The sequence below is a fragment of the Lagopus leucura genome, unplaced genomic scaffold (assembly GCF_019238085.1).
Source record: "Lagopus leucura isolate 7727_CA_CO unplaced genomic scaffold, USGS_WTPT01 Super-Scaffold_810, whole genome shotgun sequence".
Lineage (NCBI taxonomy): Eukaryota > Metazoa > Chordata > Aves > Galliformes > Phasianidae > Lagopus > Lagopus leucura.
Window position 1 is genome coordinate 14,546,068 of NW_024962261.1, and position 27,441 is coordinate 14,573,508.

Sequence of the window (27,441 nt, forward strand, 5' to 3'; positions counted from 1 at the left end):
TGCTCTAGAGATCACACAGCTGAAATTGCCCAGGGAATATTGAGCTGTCCTGTCACTGCTTCTGGGATATGGTTGTCCTTTACACTTTTCCATTTTACATTGTCAATACACGGCAGAAATGGGCTTCAGTTATATTTATCCCATCAGCTGTACCATAAAAACATACATTTCATGGATCATGAGCAAGAAAAGGAAGAAAAGAAGCCAGTGTTTAGAACCGAGAAGATTTTTTTTGTTTTCAGAGAACAGTCACTTCAAGCAAGGGTATTATTTGCACGTGGAGCTGTATCTGTGCTGTTTGATGAAACGTAAATTTGACAGCACTTTCATTATGTACCACAAATGTCCGTGACTCCCATTTTTAACTATTCTCTGACGGAGGCTTTAAAGCTCTGTGTATGTTATCTTTTGTCTTCCTGCGTTTTAAAGATGTTTCTACTTGTGTGAACTTATGGTGTCATTTTTGATACTATTTTTCTGTGTAAGATATTCCTCTTTTACTTTCAGTGTGTAAGGTTTAAATGTACATCTGCATAACCAAATGTTACGTGTTAGTGTGTTCTCATCCATCTGAGCAGCTGAGTGCCTGCCTTGTCTAAGCTTTTTGTGGACTAACCCTGACATTGTTGTCTCCTGCTGTTAAGTAGTGAGTTAGCAGTTTACAGCTCTGGAACTCCCGAATGCAAAATCAAAAAAGGTTTTGTATTTCTGCCTGAATGCTTATCATTTTAAGCTCGTGTTACCAACTTCTTTATTTCCTTGTCTGTAATTGTATATTCTGGTAGGTTTCGTTTCATCACCTTTATGATGTGTGTCGGAAAATGCAATACATAAGCACTTGCTTTGCCCCATCTGTAGCTCTTGAGTGAGATTCTGACTGAGCTTTGTGAGCTGTACCAAAAACTCCCCATCTCTCATATTGCAGAGCAGCTGGAATTCTCAAATCCTGTGTCGTGCCATTTGAGAACAAAAAATTTGATGGTAGGTTTTCAGAGATCAGGCAGCATTATGAACATGTGATCAGGTGCGTTTGTGTACACAGAACGCCACTGAATGCGTTGTAGCAAAACTTTGCACTAAACCACACAAAGTATAAATGGAAATAGAGGGGAGGGTGCCAGAGTCCAGTATTCTCTGACCAGAATCTTTTAGAAATTGCACGTCTGGAGGGTGATGTTCACAACTAAATGCACTTCTTACGTGTTTAAATAAAAACAAGTACACCGATGCTTATATTGTAATGAACAGGCAAGATTGCATTGGATATAAAATAGGGTTCATAGGTTTCTGTAAACAGCCTGCTTTTGTGCTTGCATAAAATTGTGTAGAAACGAGAGCTTTTGAGGTAAGATGGGTGTTGCATTTTTTTAGTAATGGTGTGCATCTATTTTCTTGACTGAAAGAATTCTTCATTTCATTTGCTTGTGGTAGATAAATAGGTTTTTGCCTATTTGATTCCTTTTAGGTCATTGCTTTCACGTGTTGACCTTCTTGTCCTGTTGGACAGTCTAGACTCATTGTCGTCACGTAGTGGTTTTTTTTTTTGTGAGAGTTTATTTTTTTCTGTGTTGGATCAAGAGATCCATTTTATTATCTGTTCAGGACGTTGACTGTGAACTGTTTTCCACGGTGCTCATCCTATTTGAAAAGTTTAGACTGGTATGTTGTACAAGAGTACTCCACGTGGTATCTAACTAATTGTTACAAATGACAAAGTTTTTGTTTTGTGTTCTGTGCCTACCATGGGGCAGCCCACTGTGAGCTATAAACATCTGACATTAGTGCTGGTGATAGCCACTCTGCCTGGCCTGTCATTGTTTGCTGAAAGGGAAAAAAGGGCTGTGTGCCACATGGCTATTTCAGTTCTCTCTTTCTCCGGTCTCATATTCTGAAATAATTCAGGACCACTGAAACAGGATTTTGTTTCCACTCCAGGGTCTTGGGGGTATTTTTTTTGTTTTTTTTTCAGTAAATCTTTGTTCAGATGTTTCCCTGATTGTGTTACAGCAGTGTAGAAGATCTGCACGTCAGTGCCCCCCCTTTTGCTTATTATAGGAACGTGAGGAGAACATAGGCTGTGGGAACATTCATGGCTCAAGGAAAGATGCAACAATACTTCCTAACAGCTCTTCTCAGGAATTGCAGAGGAGGTTCTGGTACTGCCTAGAACAGACAAATAAACCAATTTGCTAACCTTATTTTTTATCATAGCAGTAGCTGGAGACACCACTTACATACTATTTACTGCTGTGTGTACTGGGTGTGCTGCAGCTGAGGAGTGTCAGAAGCAGCCTTTCTCTCTGTGTAGTGACTCCACATTGGCTGGTTTGCCATTTCTGTTACACTGATTTCTCTGGGTTTCTTCCTTTTTTTTTTTTTTTTCTTTTTTTTTCTTTTTTTTCCCCTCCTCTATGTACATAGAAGCTGACCGGGATCAAGTTAAGAAAGGATCATTTTGGATAGCAAAAAAATTTCTCTGTAATTAGTAAAGCAATTCTTTTGTTGCTTTGAATGAAGACGCAAATACATCCTGCCTGCTGGATACCCTTGTGTGGCAGGGGCTATCAGTCCAGGCCAGGCAGCAGTGTTGTATTAAGCTAGATAGAATTTCTGCTGGTCCTTACCTGGTTTGGCACGGGCCACGAAGAAGAGCTGAGCTGATCCTGGTGTGTGAAGGGAACAAAGGCAGATCCATAGGAAGTCAGCTTCATTAGTTCTACTGCTTAGTAAATGAGTAATTTTTCATTGAAATTTGTAAGTTGATGATGTCATTTTTATATTATGGCTCCATGCGTATGAACATTATAAGTCTGGTATTTAATTAAAACCATAGCTGGAAATCATCTAATAATGGTGTATAAAAGGGAATTATCCTTACTTGACTACATACCATTATTTTATTCAATTTAGAGAATTGTAGCCATTTTTTTCATGTATGATTTAAAAGCTGTGATAAAGGATGCAAGATTTGATGTATAAACTAGTGGGCTTCATTACAACATTTCTTCTCTGTTAAGGGAAAATGGTAAAATATTGACTTTTAAATTTACCATCTTTCCTGAAAATTACAAGTCAGTTATGAACAGATTGGTACACTTTGGCTGGTTCTTGTTTCTCCTCTCTGTAAAAGCAGTGCATTGTTTCCTGTGGTAGGAAGGATGGCCTTACTCCAAAGGCCAAGAATACTTGTAAGATTCAGGGAGTTTCTGAGCTTATTAAGATATTTCAGCGCAGCATATTTGAAAGAAGATACATAGTAGGCTTGAACTACCCTTTTTTTCACTTGGAAAATGAGTCTGCCTTAAGAACCTTAAACATACTATGGCATGAAATTGCATATGTGTATGTATTACGCTGAAATAAGTAACAGCATGCAAAATGTTTTGTAGCTGTTGTAATAAAAATATTTTAGACAGCTGACAAAGATGTCCAGTGCATCTAGTCACATAGTTATTCTGCAATCTCAACAGCAGAACCTACATCTGAAGTCTTCGTACAGAGAAGTTTCATGTCCTTGTGCCAGAAGTGGCCTTTTCTGTAACACTGGAAATATTGTATATGAAGTTGTCTCTAAGTGAATCTAGTCTCCTTTCTGTATTACAACTACTTTCACATTTCAGTACATGAAAATATGTGATTTTACTGTTTTTTGCTATTGTAAAGGCAGATTTCAGAATAGGAGTCATTAGTTGATTGACTAGAAATGGAAGAAGAAAAATTATGTAACTCTGTAAAATGTCAGACTACATGAAAACCTGAAAGTGATTGAAAATCTAGCAGCACTGTTTGTGTTTCAACCCAAGTCCTGGCAGCAGAGCAACATTTGCCAGGTTACTTGGGCCAGTGTGAAGGATCTTTGTAGTTTTCATATCCAGTATAACTGAAGAGTTGCTTCTGTACTACTACAAAGAATGACTTCAGTAATACTGGCTAGTTTCCTCATGGAATTTTCTGTTGTACATGTCAATATGAATCACTGAATTCTACTTGCTACCTATGCTGTAGTATGAAAGGGATACTGAGGAAAACAAGAGACTGTAAATGAGTTCTAAGTTTGGATTTTTTTTAGAAGATTTATTCTTGATTTCTAAGTTATGTAGCTAGGGTAACTTAATTATATTGTTTATCCTATCTGTGTTTCCATATGTGATTGGTTAAATACAGAGTCACAAAATCATAGAATCAGTCCACCATGGTCACTGCAGACATGGATAAGTGATGCTTCTTACTAAACGCAGAATCGTAGAATATCCCAAATTGGAAGAGACTTGCAGGGATGATTGAGTCCAACCCCTGTCTCTACACAGCACCACCCTAAATTCAGACTCTATGTCTGAGAACATTGTCAGAGTGCTCTCCAAACTTCACACTTCGAGCTGTGCCTACTGCCCTGGGGAGCTGTTCCATGCCCATCACTCTCTGCTGAATAACCTTTGCCTGTCACCCCCCTGACTCTCCCGTGATGCTGCTCCATGCTGTTCCCTTGGGTCCTGTCTCTATCACAGCAGCACAGGTATCAGCACAGATAGGTATCTTCCATCAAAATAATATCTTGCAGAGAGAATAACAGTTCACATTCTCAGGGTGTAGCTTCGTAAGTTAGAAGCATTGAAGCTCACTGATATGAAATAGAAAAAAATAACAGTAAAGCAGTTCAAAATGGAGTAGGCAGTAGTTGCAAAATAAAATTGAGTCTTATGCATGGAGTTATTCACTGCACTGATAACCTTTATCTCTGAATGCATCAAAACATGACACACCTTCTTTTATAACACAAATCTGAGCTGACATCTAATGTAAGGTGTTACAAAACAATGCTTGAGCTGATTGCTTTTAAGTTAATATTGGGATTTATGCACACATAAGCAGTTGTATTACTTTTCATTACACTTGTTCTTATAATGTTTTTCTGAAGGAGCAGGTGGATTTTCTGAAGAAGACAGTTCAGTGATAAAAAGGTGTTGAAGTGTGTCAACTACTTTTTGACTACCATTATTCTAAAGCTCCTGTTAACTACTCAGAAATCCAAAGATGTTGTGACTACTGTATAATATTGTATCTTCTTTCAAATTCTTCTGCTGTAATGCTTGTTACTAGATTAATTTTTTTCTCTATCCTTTGTCTTCCAGCTTCATTTAGCAGCCCTGGCATCATTAAAGGGAGACATTGTGGAGCTTAATAAACGTCTGCAACAAACAGAAAGAGAACGTGACCTGTTGGAGAAGAAACTGGCAAAAGCACAGGTGAGCAACAGTTAAAATTCTGAAGATGGTCAGTGGTTTTCTATTGTCCTTGTTCTTCGGAGAGGTGTATGATGTGTGGAGAAAGGATGAAAGTTCTTAACAGTGTCGTGAGTGAAAAGAATTGTAAGACTGTACAAAGCATGATTGCCAAGGGTTTTAATTTTACATGCTGATAATATTCTTTTTTTTGAAGTACCAAGAAATAATTGGATTGATTTTGTTTGAAGCCAACAGCCTCTTTTAATAGTGAACACTTTAAATTACTTTAGAAAATAAAAACTGTAATGATCGGTGGATTAGGTGGCTGATCAGAGTCTTTTAGTCTTGAGTGAGATTCACACAGCACAAATTAACACTGATGAAAATCGATTACCAATCCTCAGCACTTCGACGTTAATGCGAGAAATGATTAGTGATCTCAGTCTCTCTTCTAGTAAGCCAGTTTATGTATCTCTGTTATAGAAAACACAGTCAGTGGAAAGCCAAAGGATTAAGTGAGCTTTGATGCTTTCTTGGCTCTTAATGGTTTGTTTTTCAGATCAAGATATATGTAGAGAGTCAAATGCAAACAGGGAAATAACTATTGTATCTAATATTTCTCCTATGAACAAAACCTCTGTTTTCAAGTACTGTTACTCTGGCAATTACCTTTTATAAGTACTTTGCCATTTAAAACAACTGCAAAGTATGTATTCATTTACACCTTCAGAGAGCCAGACAAAGCATTTTGTCTTGTAAAATATCACATCTTATGTGTTATCCAGATACGTTGCGGAATTTTCATCTTTGAAAGTACTTAAAAGCCATCTGGACCTGTTCTGCTATAAGTTACCTTCCTTCAGTGGATAGGGTTAAAGAATTGACCTCAAGAGATCAAGCCCAGCTATTCTGCAATTCTGCGAGTTTGCAGTCTTTGGTTATCAGGGCATTTTGATAGAGGTGTCTAACTGTGTATTATTTAAACTCAAGCCAGATGTAGAAATATTTAAATAATCTACATTTTAAGGCTTTTACTTCAGTCCTTCTAACACTCTTTTGTATTTTTTCAGCTATTTTGAGGTTTGTAAACAATAGTCTTATTCCAGCCCATCAGTGCAGCATAGTGGAGTAAAAACATTGTCCCTTTCATTCCCTTTGATCTGTGAGCCAGAGACACACACATTATTTATAGCTATAATCCTGAGATCATTTTTGAACTTAAAGTGCTCTCTGAAGGCAGGTCCTCTTTCTGAAGTACAGCTTGATGTTTGGCTGCATTTGGCAATCATTAAACTGTCCACTATACCCAAAAAGTCTTTATGATTCTGTGTGATTATGTTGTTGTGGTTGTTATTTTTAACTCTTCCGAGTGATTTTCTGTGATAAATACAGATTTTTTTGTTAGTATTCTACATTTATTTCCTGGTCTTTATTAAAAAATACATGTCATATCTCAGCCAATGAAGAGTACCTTGTACATGCTCTCATACAATGATATATCCCCACTGATGATGACTGTGCTCTGTTAGCATGATGTTTTTCTTTTTTTTTTTTTAATTGGTTACCAGGTGTGCATGCATACAGTGCTGGTTTTCTCATATTGGTGGTTTTTTTCCGTGATCTTGGGCTTTGTAGTTGTAAATAGAACCATAGTGATGACCGTTGCCTGAACTATGAATAACATAAAATCAGAATATCTGTTCTTTTGGAATATCTCAAGCCTAATGTGCTTCTGCTATACATTTCTCCACGCTGAAATAAACACTCCAGTGTGCATATTCTAAAGAAAAACTATAAAGCTGTGGGTGTGGGACTGAAGAGGAATTTTAATAGGAGCAGAGAAACTTCGGGGGAAGAGACTGACTGAGTCTCACTAGTTGTACTGGGGTGATTGTTTGTATAATGTACGTTTCTGGCTTAATGCTATAGTTGTGGCTGATGAGAAGCTTTGGTGCAATTGTTTTTTGGAAAAAAAATACTTTCTAATTAACAATTTCTATGTAGTCTTAATATTATGGAAGTTTTTTTTTCTGAAATCCCCCCCAGGTGAATAGAAACTTTCTGAGGTGTAAATGAAAGTCTAAAATGATCATTTTTTAAACACTCATTTTTAAACATTTTAATACTCTTTTTTTAAAGTCTAAAAAGATGCACAGCTTATATATTCAATTAGTTAGTTACATTTAAATGCTGAAACAGATTCTGATGACTTTGCCTTCCCTTTTCTTCTTACTCTGACTGCATTGCTTTCTTTTTCAAGCAGATGTTCCACATAGCATTATTATTTTTTTTTTTAACTTTTCCTCCCAATCTACAGAGATTTATCCAAATGCATATCACATTACATATGTCATTTTTCTCTGACAGCATCTGGCTAATGCATTTCTTCTTCACTAATATGAATTAGAGTTTCAGAAGGCATACATTAAATAAGAAGTGTTTGAGGTTCTGCATAACCATTTTCAGATGCTAGTGGGTCAGCATTAAATCTCATTCTTTGACTATACTTACAAAAGCAGCACATGTTTTTTTTTTTTTTTTTTTTTTTTTTTGCTGGCACACTATATGCTCTCTGGAAAAAAAGTATTCCTTTGACCACATTTTTGGTAACATCTTTCCTATCATTTCATGAAGCATATAAAACTTTGGAAGAAGGTATTTGGTGAAGAAAAGTGATTTGGGGAGCTGACAGATAGTTGGGTAGCTCAGCTTGATAAGATTTTTATAGAAGGATGTAACCGATTGCTGGTAGAGTTCGTTTCCAGAAGTCCAGTCTGTAGAGTCCCTGTTAAAGCATTTGTGTACATGCTAGTATTATTTCTATAAGACATCAGATCTCCTTGTCTCTTTGTATGAGTGTAAAATTTGGCACTGAACTGACCTTATGAATGAAAGTTACTGTAAAGTAGTGGTCAGTTATATCTGATGTGGTCTTCCAGAATCTTGTTTTGGTTGTGAGAATAAAAGTAGTGCTTTTTACTAATCCTCTATGGTTAGGTATCCTGGCTCTAATAATAATAAATAATAAATGTCTGAAGGGAAAGCACAAATAACAGTAGTGCTGTGTTTAGATTTGCATCCAGCACAGTGCAGATAGCACTGCAGTGTCTGAGTTGATACTGAGCAGTACTTGCACAGAGCCAAGGACTCTTCTGTCTCTGCCCACTCAGTGAGTAGATGGTGATGCGCAGGAGGCCAGGAGAGGACACATCCCGGCAGATGACCCAAACTGGACAGGGAGACATTTTATGCTGAGTAGTGCTGTTCTCAGCAGTGTACAGGTAGGGGAATCAGAGGGAGGTAAGCTGCCTTTTTGTTGGCAGCTGGGTGAGCAGCAGTTTGCCCATGGGAGGTGGTGGGTGACTGACTTCACATGTGTTTGGTTTTATTGTCTTTTCTCTTCTTTCACTTCTCTTTCACTTACTAAACAGTTTTTAATGTGATCCACAAGTTTTCTTGCTTATGCTTTTCTCCACTCCTCCTGGGAGTAAAAGGAAGGAAAGTTTGTGGTGTTTAGCTATCTACTGTGGTTAAGCTACAACAGTTACACAGAAGCAAGGAATTAGTAACATGCTGAAAGTTTCAGCAAATATATCAAGAGTAGACAGTTTACTTTCTACATCTTATCTTTTTCATCACCTTTCACAAGGTAGTTCTGTTCTCTTCTGTCTTTATACTTAGTCCAGGTAATTATGGAATTCTGTAAGAGCTGTAGGTGTGGAGAAACAAATATTGCGCTGCAACATTCTGATTCCTTTGTCAATATGTTCCATTACTGCATTTATAAATTCTTGCCATCCTTTCAGTTATTCAGAATAGAGGGAGGGACGGCAGAATTTCAATATATAAGTATAACCAACATTACTTGGCATATAAGAACATTTGCACTTCATGGGAGATTTCAATTTCTCGTTTAAGAAAGTTACTTGAAGTAGAGATGCTCAGGTGAACAGAGTCAACAGATCAGCACTGAAGTTTAGTTCTGTTGTGTGATGTCTTTATTTCACATGGACTAGCCCTGTTCACTTATATCTTTTTACACATCAAGTGAACACTGAATGTACGATATTAATTAATTTTCACTATGCTCAATTACTTGTTCAACAGATTCTAATGTTGTGTCTAACACAGTTGATGAATTGTGGTTTCCCTGAATAATGCCATAGACAGTGTTTGCAGCTCTGCAGGTCTTGAGGAACTGAGAAATCTGTTAGCCTAGCACTGCTGCTGGTGGTTTTTTGTTTTTTCCTGAACACTTCAAATTTGACACAGAATCTGCACTGTTCTTATCTCTTGAGTTTGGAATTTGTGTACATCACAGTCAGTAGCATCACATGTTGCAACAATATATTTGGATTAAAATACTTCCCCTTAACATCCTCCTTCTTCGTACTTTTTTCTTTTCTTTTTTTTTTTTTTTTTCCCTCTGATAGTTGTTTCCTAGCATCAGGAGGTTGGAAAAGGGTGTTTCCAGGTATTGTTCATTTATTCTGTAATCGAAATAACCTTTCAGATCTATACGAAAAATCAGCCAAGGGTCGCTTGCATAGAAAACTGCAAGAAACTTTTCTCCTGACCTCTGTAATCACTTGTCTTTTGCAGTCTCTCAGTGGATTATCCTTGTATTTGCTTTTTCAGAGAATTAGAGCCCTTAATGTTTTGATGAGAACTTAAGTACTAGGCAGGAAGAGGGGATGAGGAAGAAGAGTGTAAGGTATTTATCTTCAAAAGCTTGTGACTGAAATGCAAATAAATCATAGTTTAAAGAAATAGGAACTGGGGGCAGGTCATTGTTCTGAGACTCAAAGGACAGGGAAAATAAAGACAGTGATGAACAGGCTGAATATCAAAGGAAAGAAAAAAACTGTTTAGCAGTGGGTACCAAGAGATGCATTTTTCAAGTTTTGAGGTAAATGTGCAATAACAAAGAGTAGTCTGTATAAGCAGAATTTTACATTGCTGCATTTTGGGGTTCATATTAAGTTATGTTTTCACTGTATAAATACTTTTGTATTTTTCAGTTGAGACTTGTCGTGACTGACTAGAATTTCTGGACCCTGAATCGTCCTCTAAATTTCAGTGTTCCTTCTTAGCATCAGGTCCTGTCTCCCTGAGGTTTCTTGCTGCCTCGTGAAATCACTTTCACCCAAGATAATCCAAGAGCCCTTTTAAAAAAGTCAAACTTAACTGCCATCATATAGCTAGACTGCTATGGCTCACAGTGTGTGTCTATCACTAAATTATGATTGTCCTTGAAAATGGTGGCTGTTAGATGACTAGAAAAAACAGGAGACAACTCTGGTAATGTGGCTGAGGTCCATTATCGAGGGTCTGTATATCTTTGGTCAAGATAAACAAATTCTGCTCTTCAGTTCAGAGCTTAGAAAGATAAAAATTGTTGAGATAAGCATTTTATTTACTGTCTGAAAATAATTACTGCGCACTCCATCTGAAGCATCCTTTGGTTTAAAACTGAAAAAACAGTGCACAAAATTCACTGTTTTGGAAAGCACTTAACTGTTAATTCTTTGGATATCAATGTGTACCAGAGGAAATTTGGAATTATAAAGGAAAAAAACTCCATATTGTACTTAAGTATTTATGTTAAGTACTTTTTTTTTTCCTGTTAATTGCGCACTTTTAAAGCAGTGCTAGTACTTCAGCTAGATACAATGGTAGTGTTCAGAAATAATAGTAACGAGTTCCTAAGTGATCCTGCAGTACTCATTATAATATATATAGTTAGCCACTTAGTTGAACAGAAAGTTTTAAAAGCCAGTTGAACACTTCCTGTCTTCTAAAATTTGACTAATTGCTGTACTCTCCAGCAGTAGGGTGTATTTGCTTTGTTTCAATGTAGCTGAAAACGCTTTTAACTCCAGTTTGAGGAAGGAACTACCATTTTATTTAGTCTGTGGAAAGGTTCTGTAAACTTCTGAGCTATTGTCTGGCAGTGTACACATTCCTGAAAGTCAAAAAGCATTGAGATAAATTTTACTAACAACTATAAGATAAAAATGTTACTGAAGCTCAGCATAAATTGTAATTTTGAAGTAGTGTTTTGTGTAAATATTCTCAAACTCTAATGTGAACAGCCCAAAAAATGTAAGAGCAAACTGTAAAAATTCTGGCATGCCTGTTAGTATGGGCATAAGTTTTGTATTTATGAAAGAGTTGAAGGAATTACCTTCATATAGATCATGTACATGATTTGAAAAAAGTAGATTTGGGGACTTCATACATTGCTATGAATTGTAGCCATTAGAATTGCTATTGGAATTTTATGCTTCACCTTTTCTATTAAATTGTTTTGTTTTTTTTTGTTTTTTAATACTATCAGTTTGTGAGATTTTTCTTGTTCCAAGTATAGCATATAATTTTCTGTAGTTTCAGGGAAGCTTGACTGTTTCGTGTGGAAGGTCCAAAGCAAAAGGTTAGAAGTCTTGCACTTTCCAGCTACTACAAAGCAAAACTTCAATCAACATGTGCTGTTGAGAGGCTGTAATTCCAGTAGAGTATCTGCTGGTGTGAAGAGTGAGCCAGAGAGGCTGGAAGTAGTACTCGATCAGAAAGAAAAAGTGGGATTTCATGATACTTATACAATAACTGTCAGAAGTATAGCCACTTAATTGTTGAAATAGTACACATTTTATAATAGAGGATTTGAAAAGGAAAATGTGCAGTATTACAAAAGACTAATAAAAACAAATACTGGAAAGGAGGTTACAACCCTGAAGCATGGTTACTCTTCTTTGTAACAGTGTGATTTGTACCTTATGACCTATTCAAATTCAGACAGTGCTGAGAAAGTCCTAAAGATTTTATATGCATCACAAATCTCACACATTCGTTCAGTCATACGGTCCTAAAGTAGATTTTCAAAGTTTCTAAAAATTTGCTAGTTAACTTCCTCTTTGTAGTTGTCATATTTTACTTCTTTGCTTTCTTTCTTGTAGTTTTGATCTGATGGGTATGAAGACCTCGTAAAGGGGTCATCTTCTCTTTGTATCTGTTCTTTGTGGAGCTGTTTGTAAGACGCATTCCGTTTTTTGCTTCTCTGATTCAGTGTGAACAATCCCACCTAATGAGAGAGCATGAAGATGTGCAGGAGCAAACAACGCTACGCTATGAGGAGCGAATCACAGAGCTGCACAGTATCATTGCTGAATTAAATAAGAAGATTGATCGATTACAGGGAACAACAATAAGGTATGGAAAATCTCTGAAAATTCTGTGCCATGCAAAACTTGATGCAGAGCGTGGTGTGAATTACGCTGTAAATATAAGTTGGTCATGACTCCTAGGTAGCTATGCTTGTTAGAGCTGGTACTTAATAGCTGCTCTTAGTTAAGGTAGTGGAGTATCACTGAAAGCACAGAAGTGCTGCATTCTCAGTGGCAGAGTCATGTTCTGTTCAGCTTAGTGGGCACTGCAGAGCACTGCATTATGCTAAGTTTTTTATTTCTTATCTTAGTGTATGTGCAAAGAGAAGAAATAAGTGATAGCCATAGTCATAAGGGAAGATATAGCCAATCAATCTGCACCTCAGCTTTTCACTTTCTCTGTGTCATTCTGTAGATAGCTAAGATGAATGAATCACTTCTAATGGGAAATACAGATCAATTGGATTTCAGTATGCTTTGCATCTACCTGTAGTTGTGACAAAACCAATTGTATAACTGTTGTAAAATAAGCTTTACATTTGACTGCAGATGGACACTTTTTTTCTCACTTGAACTAGTACGAGAAAAGAGCGTTTTAAAGGCTTAGCTTTTGGGGATGCAGGTAAATCACACGAATGTATGGATTTTCTACAGAGTATCCAGTTACAGTTGATGCCTTTGTAAATAAAGTTTACTGGATGTGTATAGCAAATTTTCAATCAATTGCTGGCTGAACAGGTTTTTATATTTGCTTCATTTCTTTTCGTTGTGGACATTTCTCTTAGCATAAGTCATTACAACTGCTCACTTAACCTTTCATTAAAAAATTATTATATGCAAAAAAAACCCCAAGATGCGTTGTACTATAAGAGAAAGTATCATCATGAAAACATAGCTTTACAAGAGAAGTAGTGGAATTATATGGTGTTAATATTATATGAGAAAATAAATGCTGTAAACTTCATGATGGTTATAACTGGTGATGATCATGGAGAGATATTTTCAGGGAAAGATTTTCTAAACTGATAGTCTATCTCTGAAGAAAATCCCATTGACTCCCTTATTCATTTGTGCTTGCTACCTCTGCATGTAGAATTTCTTTTCATCTCATTTCAAGTCATCTTTCTTTTTAGCATGAGACTGCCCATCCCACTCCCCTCTCTTCCTCTGGTGAAATTTTATGAACTGCAAAGGCCAATTAAAGAATGGAATCTGAAGTGTGAGAGCTGAATATATATTTTTGCTTCAGTAGCAGAAAAACACTCTGAAAATTGAGAAAATTGTACATAGAAGAGAGATTTTTTTTGGTGGAAACTCTGTGGCAAGTTAAATGTCAAATATATATCAAGATTTCCTGATGAGATCCTGCTGCTATTTCAAAGGTCTACCCATTTCAAACCAGGTCGGTAAGAAAGAGATGGCCCAGTCTGAAGCTGAAGGAATGCCCCTCTGTAGCTTCTTTCATCTTCTTTTTGTGTATTGAAATAAAGCACAGTTTTGTTGAACATCAGAACTACTTGTGTTCAGGCCAGTAGGTCAATCAAATGGACAAAGATTAATCAAATAACAACTAGCATTTTTAAAAAAGCAAGTCACTTCAGATTTTACGTTGGACTAGATGATCTTTGTGGTCTTTCCAACCGTGATGATTCTATGATTGTAAGCACAGATGTTAAGACTGGATAGATACTGTGTTTAAATGTATCTATAAAAAAAGTAGTTATGTCGTGAGCAAGGAAGTGAGACATTAGAACTGACTTTGATACAAAGTGCATGTATGTTGCTTCACATGAAAAGTGCCGTTGTTACTCTTTTGGGGTGCAAACTTTTGAAGGCATTAGAGTAATACTATGGCAACAAATGCTGTGCCCCACCTCTCTGGTTTTGTCATATGAGAGCTCATTTTTGCTCCACCTGTTTTGATCCACTCTTGTTTTACTAGTAAGAATAAAAATGTTTATTAAGTCAGTGTTGTTTTTTAAATTTCCTTAATGAATGGAATGCCCTGTTTTCTGTGGCTATCCAATTATTTAGTGTTTAGGTAGTAGAAGAGAAATATTTTTGCTAAAAACGTAGTGCATAAGTAGAATTGGAGAGATTTCTTTGTTTGTAACAATGACTGAAAGAAATAAAACTAATGCTTTTTGCTGCCACTTTCTGTAAATTCAGCGTGGGATTTTCTTTGCGTCACTCTTCAGAGGCTGTTCCATCCCACAGAGCAGGGGTTGTGTAATTGCTGTCACTGCTGGGACAGATGTGACTCACCACACTCCACCCTTGGCCATCATGAGTATGAGCTGGAGCAATGTGGCTGTTCCCAGGCCTTAACATTTAACACTGTCTTGCTAAATCAGATTACAGGAGGTATTCGAGTTTTTCAAATGACTGTAGGACAACTCCATGTAGTATCAAGAGGAAGCTTTTCTTGTGATACCACAACATTTTGGCTTTCTAGAAGCAGTTTCTTGATGTTACTTCAGCTGCAGAATAGATAAATGTTTCCCTAATGCTAACACAGATTGTTCGATATTTTCATATGTTGTTTTTAGGCTGTAAATATAAACTTGGGTAAACTGCTTCTTTATGACATCTTTAGAGTCCTTTTCAATAAAAAGAAATATCCTGGAAACAGTTAGAAGAAAATAGGGTTTCATGGAGAGTTTTCATCTATCCAGCTGACACTGTGTTATTTTTAAATTTTTAACTGTTCATTTGAATGTGAGTAGTGTCCTCAGAAGGCATGTAGAACGTAAGCAGAAAATAGCGTGTAAGTTCAAATTAGATATTGCAACAGCCTGAGGAATTCTGGAAGATTGTGTAAACTGGTGATAGTCTCCATTCCTAGATATTCTCTGTCTCTCACTCTCTTTCTTCCTACCCCCCACTCCCTCCTTCTGATTTTTTTTTTTCTCCTTGTGTAACTGTGGGTTTTGAACAGCTTAGAACATAACAGCTGTTGATAACATGGCTTAATGAGGCCAGGTCTAGAAGAAAGCTTAATTTGCATGTTGATGTCTGTACCTCTTCCCAAGTATATTTGATATGCTGATCTTAGTAGCAGTTACTTTGTATGGGTTTTTTTTTTTTGTGTTATCTTTTTTTTTTTTTTTTCCCCCAGAAATTTTCAGGATTGTTCTAGGTTTGCTAGCCATTTTGTGGTATAACACATTCCATGTGTGTGATCACATGAAGTTAGCTGCTGCTCTTGTATTACATTCTTCCTGCATTCCTAACAAAAATGAGATCACCATGGTTGTGGGAGCAAGCCAACATTCATCTGAAGTTTTCTCATCATCTTCTGCTGCTCTGGACAGCTCAGCTGGTTTGAAAGCCAAGCCTTGCCAAAAAAAAAAAAAAAGAAAAAAAAAAAAGGTAGATGCACAGCTGTAATTTATTGCATATTAAAGCTGAAAGAGACTTGCCTGTACTGATACTGTGCAATTAGAAGAGTCTCTTGCTTGCCTGGTTCTTTATGTCTGACACTACAGAATTTGTCCACCACCTGCTATGGCAGATTGGTTACGTGATGGTTGATGATTTGGAGCAAAAGAATTCTAAATAACTGTCATGAGGGTGCTTTTTTTCAGTTGAGCTGTCTGGAGACCTAAACTTTGGCTCTGTTTTTTTCTTGGAAAAATCTAACTGGGTGGCAATGCCTTGGTATTGTTGTCTGGTAGGAAGAGATAGGAAGGGGTGGCTATATGTTATTTTTAATATTAAGCCTCAGTTTTTGGACAAACAGAACTAGGCTGTTGAGTGGAAGAATATATGGTGTTTGTGCATGATCTTGCAGAGCCTTTACCCCTCTACTGAATGATGCTAGCTTGAAATTCCTGATAGAGTGTCAGCAGGATGCATGTAGCAGTGTTACTCCATGCTTTTCCTATTTCAGCTTGTCAAAGGAGAATGTTTTTACATTTGTTGGTTCTCTTTGACCAAATGCAAGTTGTGTACTTCTTTTTTTTTTCCTCTCAAATTATGTACAACTTACAAGGCAGCAGAGCCAATCAAATGAGGCTTTCCAATTGTAGAGTTGTATTTGAAATGTTTGAACATTGAAACAATTCTGAAGCGTGGAAAGGATTTACAAATTATGCTGTAGTATGCTAACATGGAGTTACGTTTACATTAAAAGTGAATACTCCTGACTTCACAGATCTTGAGTACCACCTTCTGTTTACTCAAACTTTTTTTTTTTTTTTCCATTAATCACACGTTTGGCTGGGAAAATCATTGGTAATGGTTCTGAACTGACTTTGGCTAGTGACTGGAGTTTTCTTCAAGTGTCAGCTCGAAGTTCAGGAAAAAAAAGAAAGTGCAGAGATGATATAGTTTTCAGTTCTAAGCCAGTGACTCTTAAAAATTATTAATAGTCTGTATGAAACAAACATATACTTTTTTTGTTTGTTGGAGCCTGTTAAAGATTATTTGAAATAATCTTAGAAAAGTTGGTAACTCATTGCTAACAAATGTTCAGACTTAAGGCTTTTAGCCTGAAATAAAACATGTTCGGAAAAAAAGATTTTCGTGGAGTTAATGAAGAAGTAGAATGAATAGACCACAGCATCACAAGAAATAACAAGAAATGAAATGGCACTCATAATCATACGTACCCAGTGACCTAGAGGTCTGATTACAGCTTTTCATTCTAGATTCTATTTAGTTTGTAGGTGAAAGCTACTTGAATTCAGTTCAAATAGCAAAACTGTTGTGATGGTGTTGGGCTCAGCAAACAATATCTCAGACCCACCTGCATTGAGGTGACTCCCATACTATCTGTAGTTTAATGCTCTTTGTTTATAGATGAACTAGTTTAGATAGACCTCAAGTGTGTACAGAAAGAGAGCAGCTAATCTTTATGTTGCAGTGCTGATATACGTGCAGAATTTTGTTTGAGAGTCCTAGAATGCATAACAAATATTTGTTCAATAAAGTGGTTGTTTAAAAACTGCTGACATCTGAAGTGTGGAATTATCCAGTGTTTGCAGGTGTGACAGGAATGCACCTTACCGGCGCTATACAAGAACTCTGCAGTGGTGCAAAATGATGCTGAATATTGACTTTTTTTCTTCTTTTTTGAGCATTTGATATTTGATAAAGATTTTCTCAACATCTGTCCTTTAATTGCTGTCCTTGATTGCATCTAATGTGAGGAAAGTAGGAAGTGCATACATATCTATAAGAGATGCTTTTTTATTCCACAACTGATCCCAGGCTAATCTGTACTTAGAAAAGCTTGATATGGACTTAATTGCCTCCAGCTAACCATTATGTTCTAGAAGTGTAGCATCTTTAAACCAGAGAAAACAAATACGTGCTTTCTCCAGCCCGGACCTAGATGATGGCAGTGGGAAAAGAAGGAACAAGATGGCTGTGATTCTTCTGTGTTATGATTGGTGTTGTGGAAGTTCAGTGAGTCACCATAAGGTGTGAAAAGCCTTGTCCTTCCAGTGCCATTGAGGAACTGCTCTCCCATTTTGGAGAAAGGGAAATCTCAAATGGTATCTTCTGTTACTGCCAACTGGAAAACTGTCATTTTCAGCCTCGCGTTGGTTCAGTAGGTCCTGATAACCTTGTGTACAGTGTTCTTTCTGTTCTTCTGTGAGCATTCATGGGACGCACCTGTTGCAAACTTTGTGATATTCCAGAGTTGCCACCGTCGCTGAAATGCTGATATTCAACTCTGCACAGAGTTCTCTGTAATTCTCAGATTCACACGGATGAGCTGTGGAGACACTCTTCATTTTGTGAAGTGACAGCTGTGCATAGCTGTCTGGAATGTGGCTTGTCTTTCATATCGCTGCTGCCACTGCTGAAAGGCACCACCCACTGCCTGACTGTGCTCACGTCCACTGGTTGATCTCCATAGGCATTCAGCAAGAATCGATGAATGTCAGTGGGTGCCATTTTTTCTACATGGAGGAATTCAGTGATGTAATGGAATATTGGTGGGAAGGTTTAATCTTTTCTGACATACTACCATCTGCCCCTAATGTCATGGGCCCACATAATAAAATCAGAGGATTACTCCTGTGGCAGTATTCCCAGTTCTCTCACTTTCTTAAGTGTATTGCATAGTATCTTTAAAACTTTTATTTGATCTAAATCTCAGTTTTAACCAGCTGAGCTGCATATTTTGAAATGCTTCTGATAAGGTCTGGATTTCTTTGCACTGAAGCAAATGCAAGGAGTAAAAGAGCATTATCATTTCTATAAAATTACATTTCAGTACCTTAGGAAACCCTGCTTAAGTTGAGTAGACTTGATTAATAAATTGTTACTTCTGCTGCTTTGAGAACAGACTTTTTTCTGTTAGCGTTTTATGTACTCACAGGCCTTCGTCTCTGCTGTTTCTGCCTGGCAAATCCAGACAACCCTCCAGGCTAAATCCTGCAATATTTCTGCACGAAACACTCATCACCATGTATCTTACACACTGCAGACTTACAGTACAGATGCCCCTCCCATATGCAGATCCCAGATAGCTCTTTGCTATTTCTTACTTGTTCCAAATCCTGACAGTTCTGTTCTCATGGTGTGTTACTTTATTCACAATCCTGCTGAAACTGCAACAGAATAAATCTCTGCATTTGATTTGAAGATTTAAAAAAATGTCTGTTTTCTTCCTTGTCAGATGGACTCTGTACCTGGCTAAACTGGTGTTTTTCGCATATTTAAAATATGTATGTTAATGTCAAAAGAGTTGCTGTGGAAATATTTTTTAATCCAATCAGCAAGTGGATCAAAAGAGAAAATATTCACAAATGTTCCCAGACAAAGCTATTGTTCATTTACTTATCTTCTTTCCCAGTGCTTTGAACTCTTCATATAGAGACAGAAGGGAAAAGCCTTCATTTTTTAAGGTTGATGGATGTAGCTAAAGTCTTCAGTGTCCCAAATAATTTTGGTAGAACTGTCTTGACAGATAACTTAAAACCTAGCTAATTGAGGGTTTTTATTCTCCATTAACTTGAGTAGTTTTGTACTCAGTCTCTTTTGAGAAGAGAAACTGAAAACCTACTTCTCCCCAGGAGAGTTGGATACACATACACAGATATGTATGTGTATGCCTTGCTTTTCTCTCAGGCCAATGGCATCCTTCAACAGAGGAGAAAATCAAATTCTGTTATTCCTAATCAACTATGTGATAAAAGCAATGTGTGCTCATTACACATGGTCTGTTAAGGAGTTATTGTAGTGCAGCGTGACTCCTCCTTGCACATGTTCTTGCTTGCACTCATTTCCACTCCTTGTGTCACTGTATGGTAGTTTGGAGTAATAAGAATTGGAGTTTAGAGAAATGGAAACCCGGTATAGGCTGCTCTAAATGTGTGCTGCGGGAACAGCCCAATTACAGTTGCTTTGTGGTACAGATATAAAACTTTCTCTGATGACTGAACAAAATGCCTTTGTGTGAATTGTGTGAAAAGAATTGTGTGGATTATTTCACAGAGTTGCATATTTATTTAGAGGTTTCGATTTTTGTCTTTGTTCTCTTGTCCAGGGAAGAAGATGAGTATTCAGAGCTGCGGTCAGAGCTCAGCCAAAGCCAGCATGAGGTTAATGAAGACTCACGCAGCATGGACCAGAATTCTGTTTCGGTACCTGAGAATCAGTCCACCATGGTCACTGCAGACATGGGTGAGCAGACATGGAATCATGGAGTATCACCTCAACCTCCTCTGGGCTGAACAAACCCAGGGACAACACCTTATCTTACAGTCCGTTTGTCACCTTCATAGCCCTTCTTTGGATGCTCTCTGATAATCTTATGTCCTTTTTAATGAACACCCATTGTAGAAAGCAATCCTTTTTTGTAGCAGAAATCATAGCCTTAGAAATGCCAGTCAAAACATGGTGAACAAGTAAACTGAGGCTGTGTTAATCAAAGAAAATGCTAGAATAAAATGAAGTCTAGCAGTGTACAAGATAACAACGCTAACTTTAAGGATTCTTGCCTTTTTTTCCACATTGTTCTTCTGTGCATAGAATATCTCCTTCCTGTTTTTTTTCTTTCGGTATTCCTTTGAAAGTAAATTCTTTGGGTGTGTAAGCACTGAAATACGTATTGATATATATTTTACCCCCACGTGTTGGAGTAAAAAAAATCATAACCTTGTAAACCGTATTTGGCCTTGCTTACTGCCCTTACAAAGTGACCCTCAGTGGCTGAATAAAAACTGCAACATGTTACAATAGAGTAACATAATTAGATATGCTGCTCTACTCTGCAAGATATACTGAGGAGCATTTGTATTTTAGCTCTTGCTAAATGTTTTGTGGAGTGGTAGTGTACAAATAATACACAGCAGAAGAAATGCTTGCCACTGTTTTTAAGAAGGTATAAGAACTGTTGGTGCTCTTCTGTTATGTGATACATCACTTGGGTACCATATGATCAGTAGTTTCTGCAAACTCTTGACTAGTAAGTCAGCAGCGTCAACCAGCACATTTGAGAGACAACTTACAGGTGAATACATTTTTCTGTCTTCTTTAGGGTCTGTTTCTCAGCTGTAGCCAGATATGAGCATCATAATGTCATTAAATGTACCAGGCAGAAGACTCAGAAAAGTCTGTGAGGGTAATCAAATCAGAATAGTAGGCCCTGAATGGCAAAAAATAACCAAAAAATGGCACCATGTAACATTTAAAATTGAAAATGTAGTTTTAGCTGTAATCTCGAATTTTAAAATTATAAATCTTAAAATTGTGTTTTTCAGAAAAATATTTTTAAACTAAGAATGAATATTGTGGATGCATAGGGAGAATGTTGTCTGTCAGACTGGAGGAAGCTCGTGATTGCAGTTAATGTGTGTATTGTATTTAACCTTGTCAATTGTTGAGGGAAAAATGACGGATTGTAAGGGTATACCATTCAGAAAAGGAATGCTTTTCTGCATCAGATATGTCTTGGGGTAAAGTTTGTACTTTTACCGCATCACTCAGTACTGTAATGTAGTATTCTGTTTTGTTTTAGATAACTGTAGTGACTTGAATTCAGAACTACAGAGAGTGCTGACTGGTCTGGAGAATGTTGTCTGTGGAAGGAAGAAGAGCAGTTGCAGTTTATCAGTGGCAGAAGTGGACAGACATATTGAACAGCTCACGACAGCCAGTGAACATTGTGATTTAGCCATTAAGGTAACAGTAATATTAGGCTGTAAGTGTGGTGTATTTATTGCATGTGTGACAAGTGTTAATATTCTGTAGAAATGATACCTCACATCAGAAGTCAAAGTACCTCACAGAAGTCAATTCTACTTCATTTTATGTGGTGGACAGGTACACCTGTTATACATTAGATTTTGCAAGGAGAAGAAGATACTTGTAGACTTCTCAAAACAGAAGTGCATTTGCATTATCCTCATTTCAGAGATAAGAGAAACAAGGACTCTCAGCAGTTAATTTACTTTCTGAAGGTTATGCAGCAAATTAGCTGTTATTTGCCCAAGGTCACACAGCTAGCCAGTGACTGGTAATTGACAGCACAGTGTAGAGTATGCACTGAAACTTGAAGATAAGGTGCTGTAAATGATATGTAGGTTGCGTCTTCGATATATTAAAGTACAAATCTAATTTATAAAACAAAAACATGTTATGGTATATTAATTCTGAGAAACAAGTAATTCAATTCATACTCCTGTTTCTTGGTTTTGTTATGCATTCAAAGTAATAATAAAAAGGAATACCTGATCTGACATGCAATGGGATTGTAATTCAGAACCTCAAAGCAATGGAGTAGTAGGTTGTTGTGTATGGAGAAAGAGGTGAACACGTTTATTGTGTCAGGTGGAGAAGCATCAGTGGTCCAGTTATACGAAAACAAATCTGTCAACACTTTGCTTTTGAGGGAAACCTGTGACCACTCTAAGATGCTGAGTCAGGCCTTTGGCATGCTGCTGGGAAAGGTCTCCTCAGCTCTTGATGGTACTTGAAGAATTTAATTGCTTGTAAAGAAATCAGTGTTGAATAGAAGCTTGGAGAATGGGTATGTATGAGACATTCTGACTCCTACGTATCTTGAGAATGGTCTTAAAGCAGCTTATTTGAGTGTCTTGGATTAGGATCAAAACTTTGAATGTTGTAGAGCATTTTCTGGAGTTCTCAGAAGTATGTACTCATGAAGAGAGAGATTGTGGACCTTGAAAAACAGGCAGAGATTGGTTTGAGAGACACAGAAGTCTCTCTTCCATTATTTACTGTTGATTCTAATTAAATGCTGTGAAGCTTTTATCATTATGAGTAACTATTGGCAGCTTCTTCCTGTTACAAAGCAGAATTTTTCTCTCTTCACATGATCTCTACATACTGCGTAGCCATTGTTGGACCATGAGGGGAAACATATTTCCCCACTGCCTTTTCAGTAGAGTCTGGAATTGTTTGTGTTAGGCAAGTGATGGCATGCAAAGGATATTAACCTTTCAAAAGGTAAGAATCTCTCTGTCATTCCCTGATTGTGATTTTGGGAAATGTGTCACTGATATGCTTAATTCAGCAGTACCTACATGTTGAGGTCCCTCACCTGCAATTCCACCCATGGTTGCAGATTGTTTCTCCTTTCCTATGTCCTCAACAGTTACAAATCTATCCTTTAAGAAAATTTCCTTAGAATCAGCTGGTCAGTGCTTCAGATGTTTTGAAAAGTAAATAACAATCAAATCTGGGAACAAGTACCTACTAATTAGCAAACTCTGGTGATTGAAAAAGTTTTAAGTATTTCCTAATGGTAACTACTTAAAACATGGTAGCTACATTGGGTTGAACCAAAAGTCCATCCTGCCTGGTGGCAGATGTCAATGGAAAAACTGTTTCAAGCAGGACATGCATAGCATGTCCTTCTCCTTACTTCAGAGATGTTTCCAGCAAGATAAGTTTAGGAACGTCTTCAGCAAAAAGTTGTTTTCGTGTTTTATCTTGTTATAATTTTCTTCTGTGTTTGTACCTGATGTTTTTAAAACCTGTCTGAATGTTTGGACTCCATAAATGCTGTCAGGAATGAGTTCTACCTTTAAGTTATACCCTGTGAAAAAGTGCTGCTTTTTGCATCTTTTAAACCTGATATTGCTGATGTTATTTGCTAGCATACCTGTAACACAGAACACATATTGTAAGAAAAGCAAGGCAAAGAGTGTTGCCTATGTCAGAGACAGCACTAGAATTACTGTACGACTTTCTGCCCTGTGCTCAGAGCATTGCATCTAACTTAATCTGCGAAATCAGTCTGTTAATTCAATCTGTTAAATTACACCTGAATTTATTTCTTTTGCAGCAGCATGCCTGTTAAAGCTTATCTGTTATACTGCTTTGAAGAAAAATAAACAGCATGATATTTGGGCAGATATATCCATGTGCAACATACATGGTTTACTTATGTGGAAGATGAAGCATGTCGGTTGTCAAACCATAGAATTCTGGCAATAATTTAATCAGTAAAAGGATATTGGTCACATCAAAATGAGAGAGCACAGGAGCAAGCAGAAGTGTCCCTCTGCTTTATTAAGGATTATAGGGGAGCCTTCGGTATCACTGCTAGACCTGTGCTAATGCTATCACTTCATGAAGTTTGCTTGAGACATGTAGGTCTAAAGTAATATAAAGGAAGATTGTAAATTGTTTTGTCTTACAGAGATAATGCAACACACTGCTCTTTAAGAAGTTAAATGAAAGTTACTAACAAATATGTAAGCAGTTACAGTTCAGATACTCTGTCAGTTGAGTTTTATATTTATTAGTCTAAATGCATTGTGGTTTTATGGAGGAGAGTTGAAATGGAATTTAAAAGGATAGACTGAATCTGATTGGAAAAACCTTGACCCTACTTTTTCTACGGAGGCTTGTAGTCTGATCTTCAACTTGTTGTTGAAAAATTTACTTCCTTTTTCATTCCACTGAGGTACCTTGCTGTGCCCAGAAAGTAGTTAATATATTGATAACCATAAATAACCACTTTTTTATTATGAACAAATTATGGTATTTGTTGGTAATAATGGTCACTGGTACCACAGTGTACCTCTTCTGGAAACAGTGGGAAGATTTCTTGCAAAAAAAAAATAATTTTGTTTTCAACTTGACTTGTCCTTTTCATCTGTGCTGTAACTGAGCCTTTTATTCCCTCCCAGGTAAAGAATGTAAACTTCTAGTCATTTTTGTTATATGAAAAGGATTTGATTTTTGTATATAAAACAACTAGACTATTTTTACCTTGGTATATGAGTAACTAATCTTACAAATTAAACGTGAAAGCTCAGTCTTTGGCTAAAACATTCTCTTGGGAAGTCCAGTGAAGTGAAACTTCTCTGTTAGTAGTTCTGTAGTACAGTCATTTATATTCCATACCTATCGCTAACATATTAACATAGACTGATTTAAAAGAGATTCAAACTCCTACGAGGAAGATTTTTATTTTTTTTTCTCAAACATCTTGGATAAGTAAATACATTTAACACAGGCAAAGTATATGTTTGTTAGTTGCATAGCAGCATAAGAGCTCCTTAGAAGAAATCTGACACTTGGTGTTGCACCGTATTTTAAGACTTAAATGACCAGTTGGGCTGTTGATTCACTGCAGTGTTCCTTTGCTAGTAGTGTGTGCATGTGGTTCAGTTTCAGCCAGTGGAAGATGTTCCATCTACTTTGTGCTGAGTGGAGCCTATAGGTTGTAGCTCTGAATAAGGGAGGGGTCGGGGTGGAAGTACTAGAATGAATTATGTCCTACAGAAAAATGGCCTTTTTAGATAGTAGAAGGGCTGTAAAATCTTCTAATTTATTTCTCTGTTCCCTGTGGGGAAGAATGTACTCAGGGTTGTGGAGAGGCAAGAATCTTTTCTTTTTTTATTCTTTCTATCACCCTTTTTGTGGGACTGGCCTAGTGTTAAGAAAGGCCCTGTGTCCGTGCACCACAGCCCATGTTCAAGCTGCTGCTTCCTGAGTGCTACCCAGGCAGGGATGCAACAAGTGTGTTGCTTCCCTATGGTAGGTAGTCATTAATTTGTTTCTTTTTTTATTTATTTATTTTTAAATTTTTATTATTATTTTTTTTAGATGAATTTACAAGGACAGCTGTCACTTCTGGGTATTACAAAAATAGTAGAACAAATTTGCACTTAAAACATCCTTTTGCTTTACTGTGGATCAGCATGAAATATTTTAATAAAATGGTTATCCCTCATAACAAGCAAAAGAAGCCAAATAATGGTGTTGTGGGTTTGGGTGCGTACACGTAATTGTGGAGTTGCTTGTTTCGCACTTCTGTACCATTAATCTTATGCAATTAATTTACTTCTTCCTTTTTTTACGATGACTATATTTTTTCAGACAGTAGAAGAGATTGAGGGTGTCCTAGGACGTGACCTTTATCCAAATCTGTCTGAAGAGAGATCTCGATGGGAAAAGGAACTTGCTGGCTTGCGGGAAGAAAATGAGAGCCTCACTGCCATGCTCTGTAGCAAAGAGGAGGAGCTGAATAGGACCAAGGCCACTATGAATGCTGTTCGTGAAGAAAGGGACAGACTGCGTAGAAGGGTAAGGCCTTAGAACTGTCTGCACACACACTGCATAGATTGATCTGTGTTTCAGGGGAAAACTAAGTCGTCCTGAGTAATTTTGTCATAAGAACATCTTCCTGTATGCGCTTTAGGGTTTTCTGTTTTTAAAGCTGATATGTGTAAATGACAGAGCTAAGACAAAATTGAGCATTACTGACAAAAGCTCATATGATAAGCAGCTGACCTGAAGTCAGAAAGTGTGTGTTAGATCAGGAATTCTGATGTTCATCTCCACTGAAGCATATGTAACTTGTCCATACAGAAAGCAGATGTTAATTTAGTGGATTTTCCTGTGAGGCATGTTTTTTCCTGTTAACAACAAATATTGCTTTGTTTTTGATGGAAATTCAATTTGTAATTAGGCAAAAGAAAAAGAACAGGATTCCTGTCTCTGGGTAATAATTCTCTAAACTGAACAATGCAGAGTCCCAGCTATGTTCTGTTTCCACATCTACATTTTATGGTGCTGCAGTGTCAGATAATGGCTTTGTGCTTTGTGTGAAGTCTGTAGTAAGAAAGCTGGAAATTTGTTTACAAAAAAGTAGAAAAAGACAACATGACCACAGTACCTGTTGCTTTTAAAAATAAGTTAACTTAATCTGCAAGATATAATTTTGTTATTAAATTGTCTGTTCAAGGTTTATGCTCAATTTGAGTAGCTGTTTAGACCACTGTACTGTGTTAAAATTACTGAAAGTGTTACTGTTCACTTAGTGACAGCAGAGCAACTCTCTGTGCAAGCACGGTGTTTCTAAAACAACTGTTCTGTAGTTACTGTACCACTTCAGCATGAAGCTGCACCAATTTTCAAGTACCAGGATTGAAATTAGCTTTACAAAATCCTCTCACGTCTTTTAACACTAAAAATGCTGTGTATTATGAGGGAAGAGCAACAATCTGCTATTACGTTTAAGAAGACCATTTCCAACGTAGGTTTTCTAGAATGTATTTCTGTTATATACCAGAAGTATGAATTGGTTTCAGTCCTGATTTTTCTGGCATTTCTTTTCACAGAGAGATAGTACTCTCCTCTTTAGTTATAAAAGTAATATTTACACATTTGGTAAACTATTGTAGGATTTTTATGAGGAGGAGAAGTTTGCGCTTGTTAAACTTGCGTACAGAAATGTAGGTACTGAGATTGCAGATGATGCAGACCACTATTGGGATATCATGCAAAGCAAAAATACACGTTTCAGAGGATAGAATTAGTAGAAAATTGATTGAATTTTGAGAAGTGTGGAGTGTAAATTCATGTGCTTAAAAGCCAGATTAGAAAATTTTTTATGACAATCAGGAATTCTTCAGTTAAAAAAAAAAAAAAAGAAAAGAAAAACAGAGGAAGAATTGTTGTTTGTTCTCAGTGGGATTATCCTGTGAGACATTTGTGCATGGGAGCAAATGCTGTGTTGTGAAGTACCGGGTCAAATTTTTCCAGTAGAGATTGGGAAAGTTGTTATGCTTTATTAAAAGTGGTGAGATATGATCTGGAGTATTTTGTGTATTTCTTAT

At 37.0% G+C, this 27,441-nt stretch overlaps 1 protein-coding gene across 2 annotated transcripts in view; it reads left to right on the forward strand.

Moving 5' to 3' along the window:
- The window catches only part of MCC (MCC regulator of WNT signaling pathway), a 202,496-nt gene that overhangs the window by 128,390 nt on the left and 46,665 nt on the right, over positions 1 to 27,441 (forward strand). For both annotated transcript variants that reach the window (XM_042866143.1, XM_042866142.1), the window contains 5 exons: positions 5,130 to 5,243; positions 12,289 to 12,431; positions 19,890 to 20,026; positions 21,363 to 21,526; positions 25,700 to 25,906. In XM_042866143.1, coding sequence (XP_042722077.1) covers positions 5,130 to 5,243; positions 12,289 to 12,431; positions 19,890 to 20,026; positions 21,363 to 21,526; positions 25,700 to 25,906 — 765 coding nt within the window. The remainder of the gene's footprint in view (positions 1 to 5,129; positions 5,244 to 12,288; positions 12,432 to 19,889; positions 20,027 to 21,362; positions 21,527 to 25,699; positions 25,907 to 27,441) is intronic.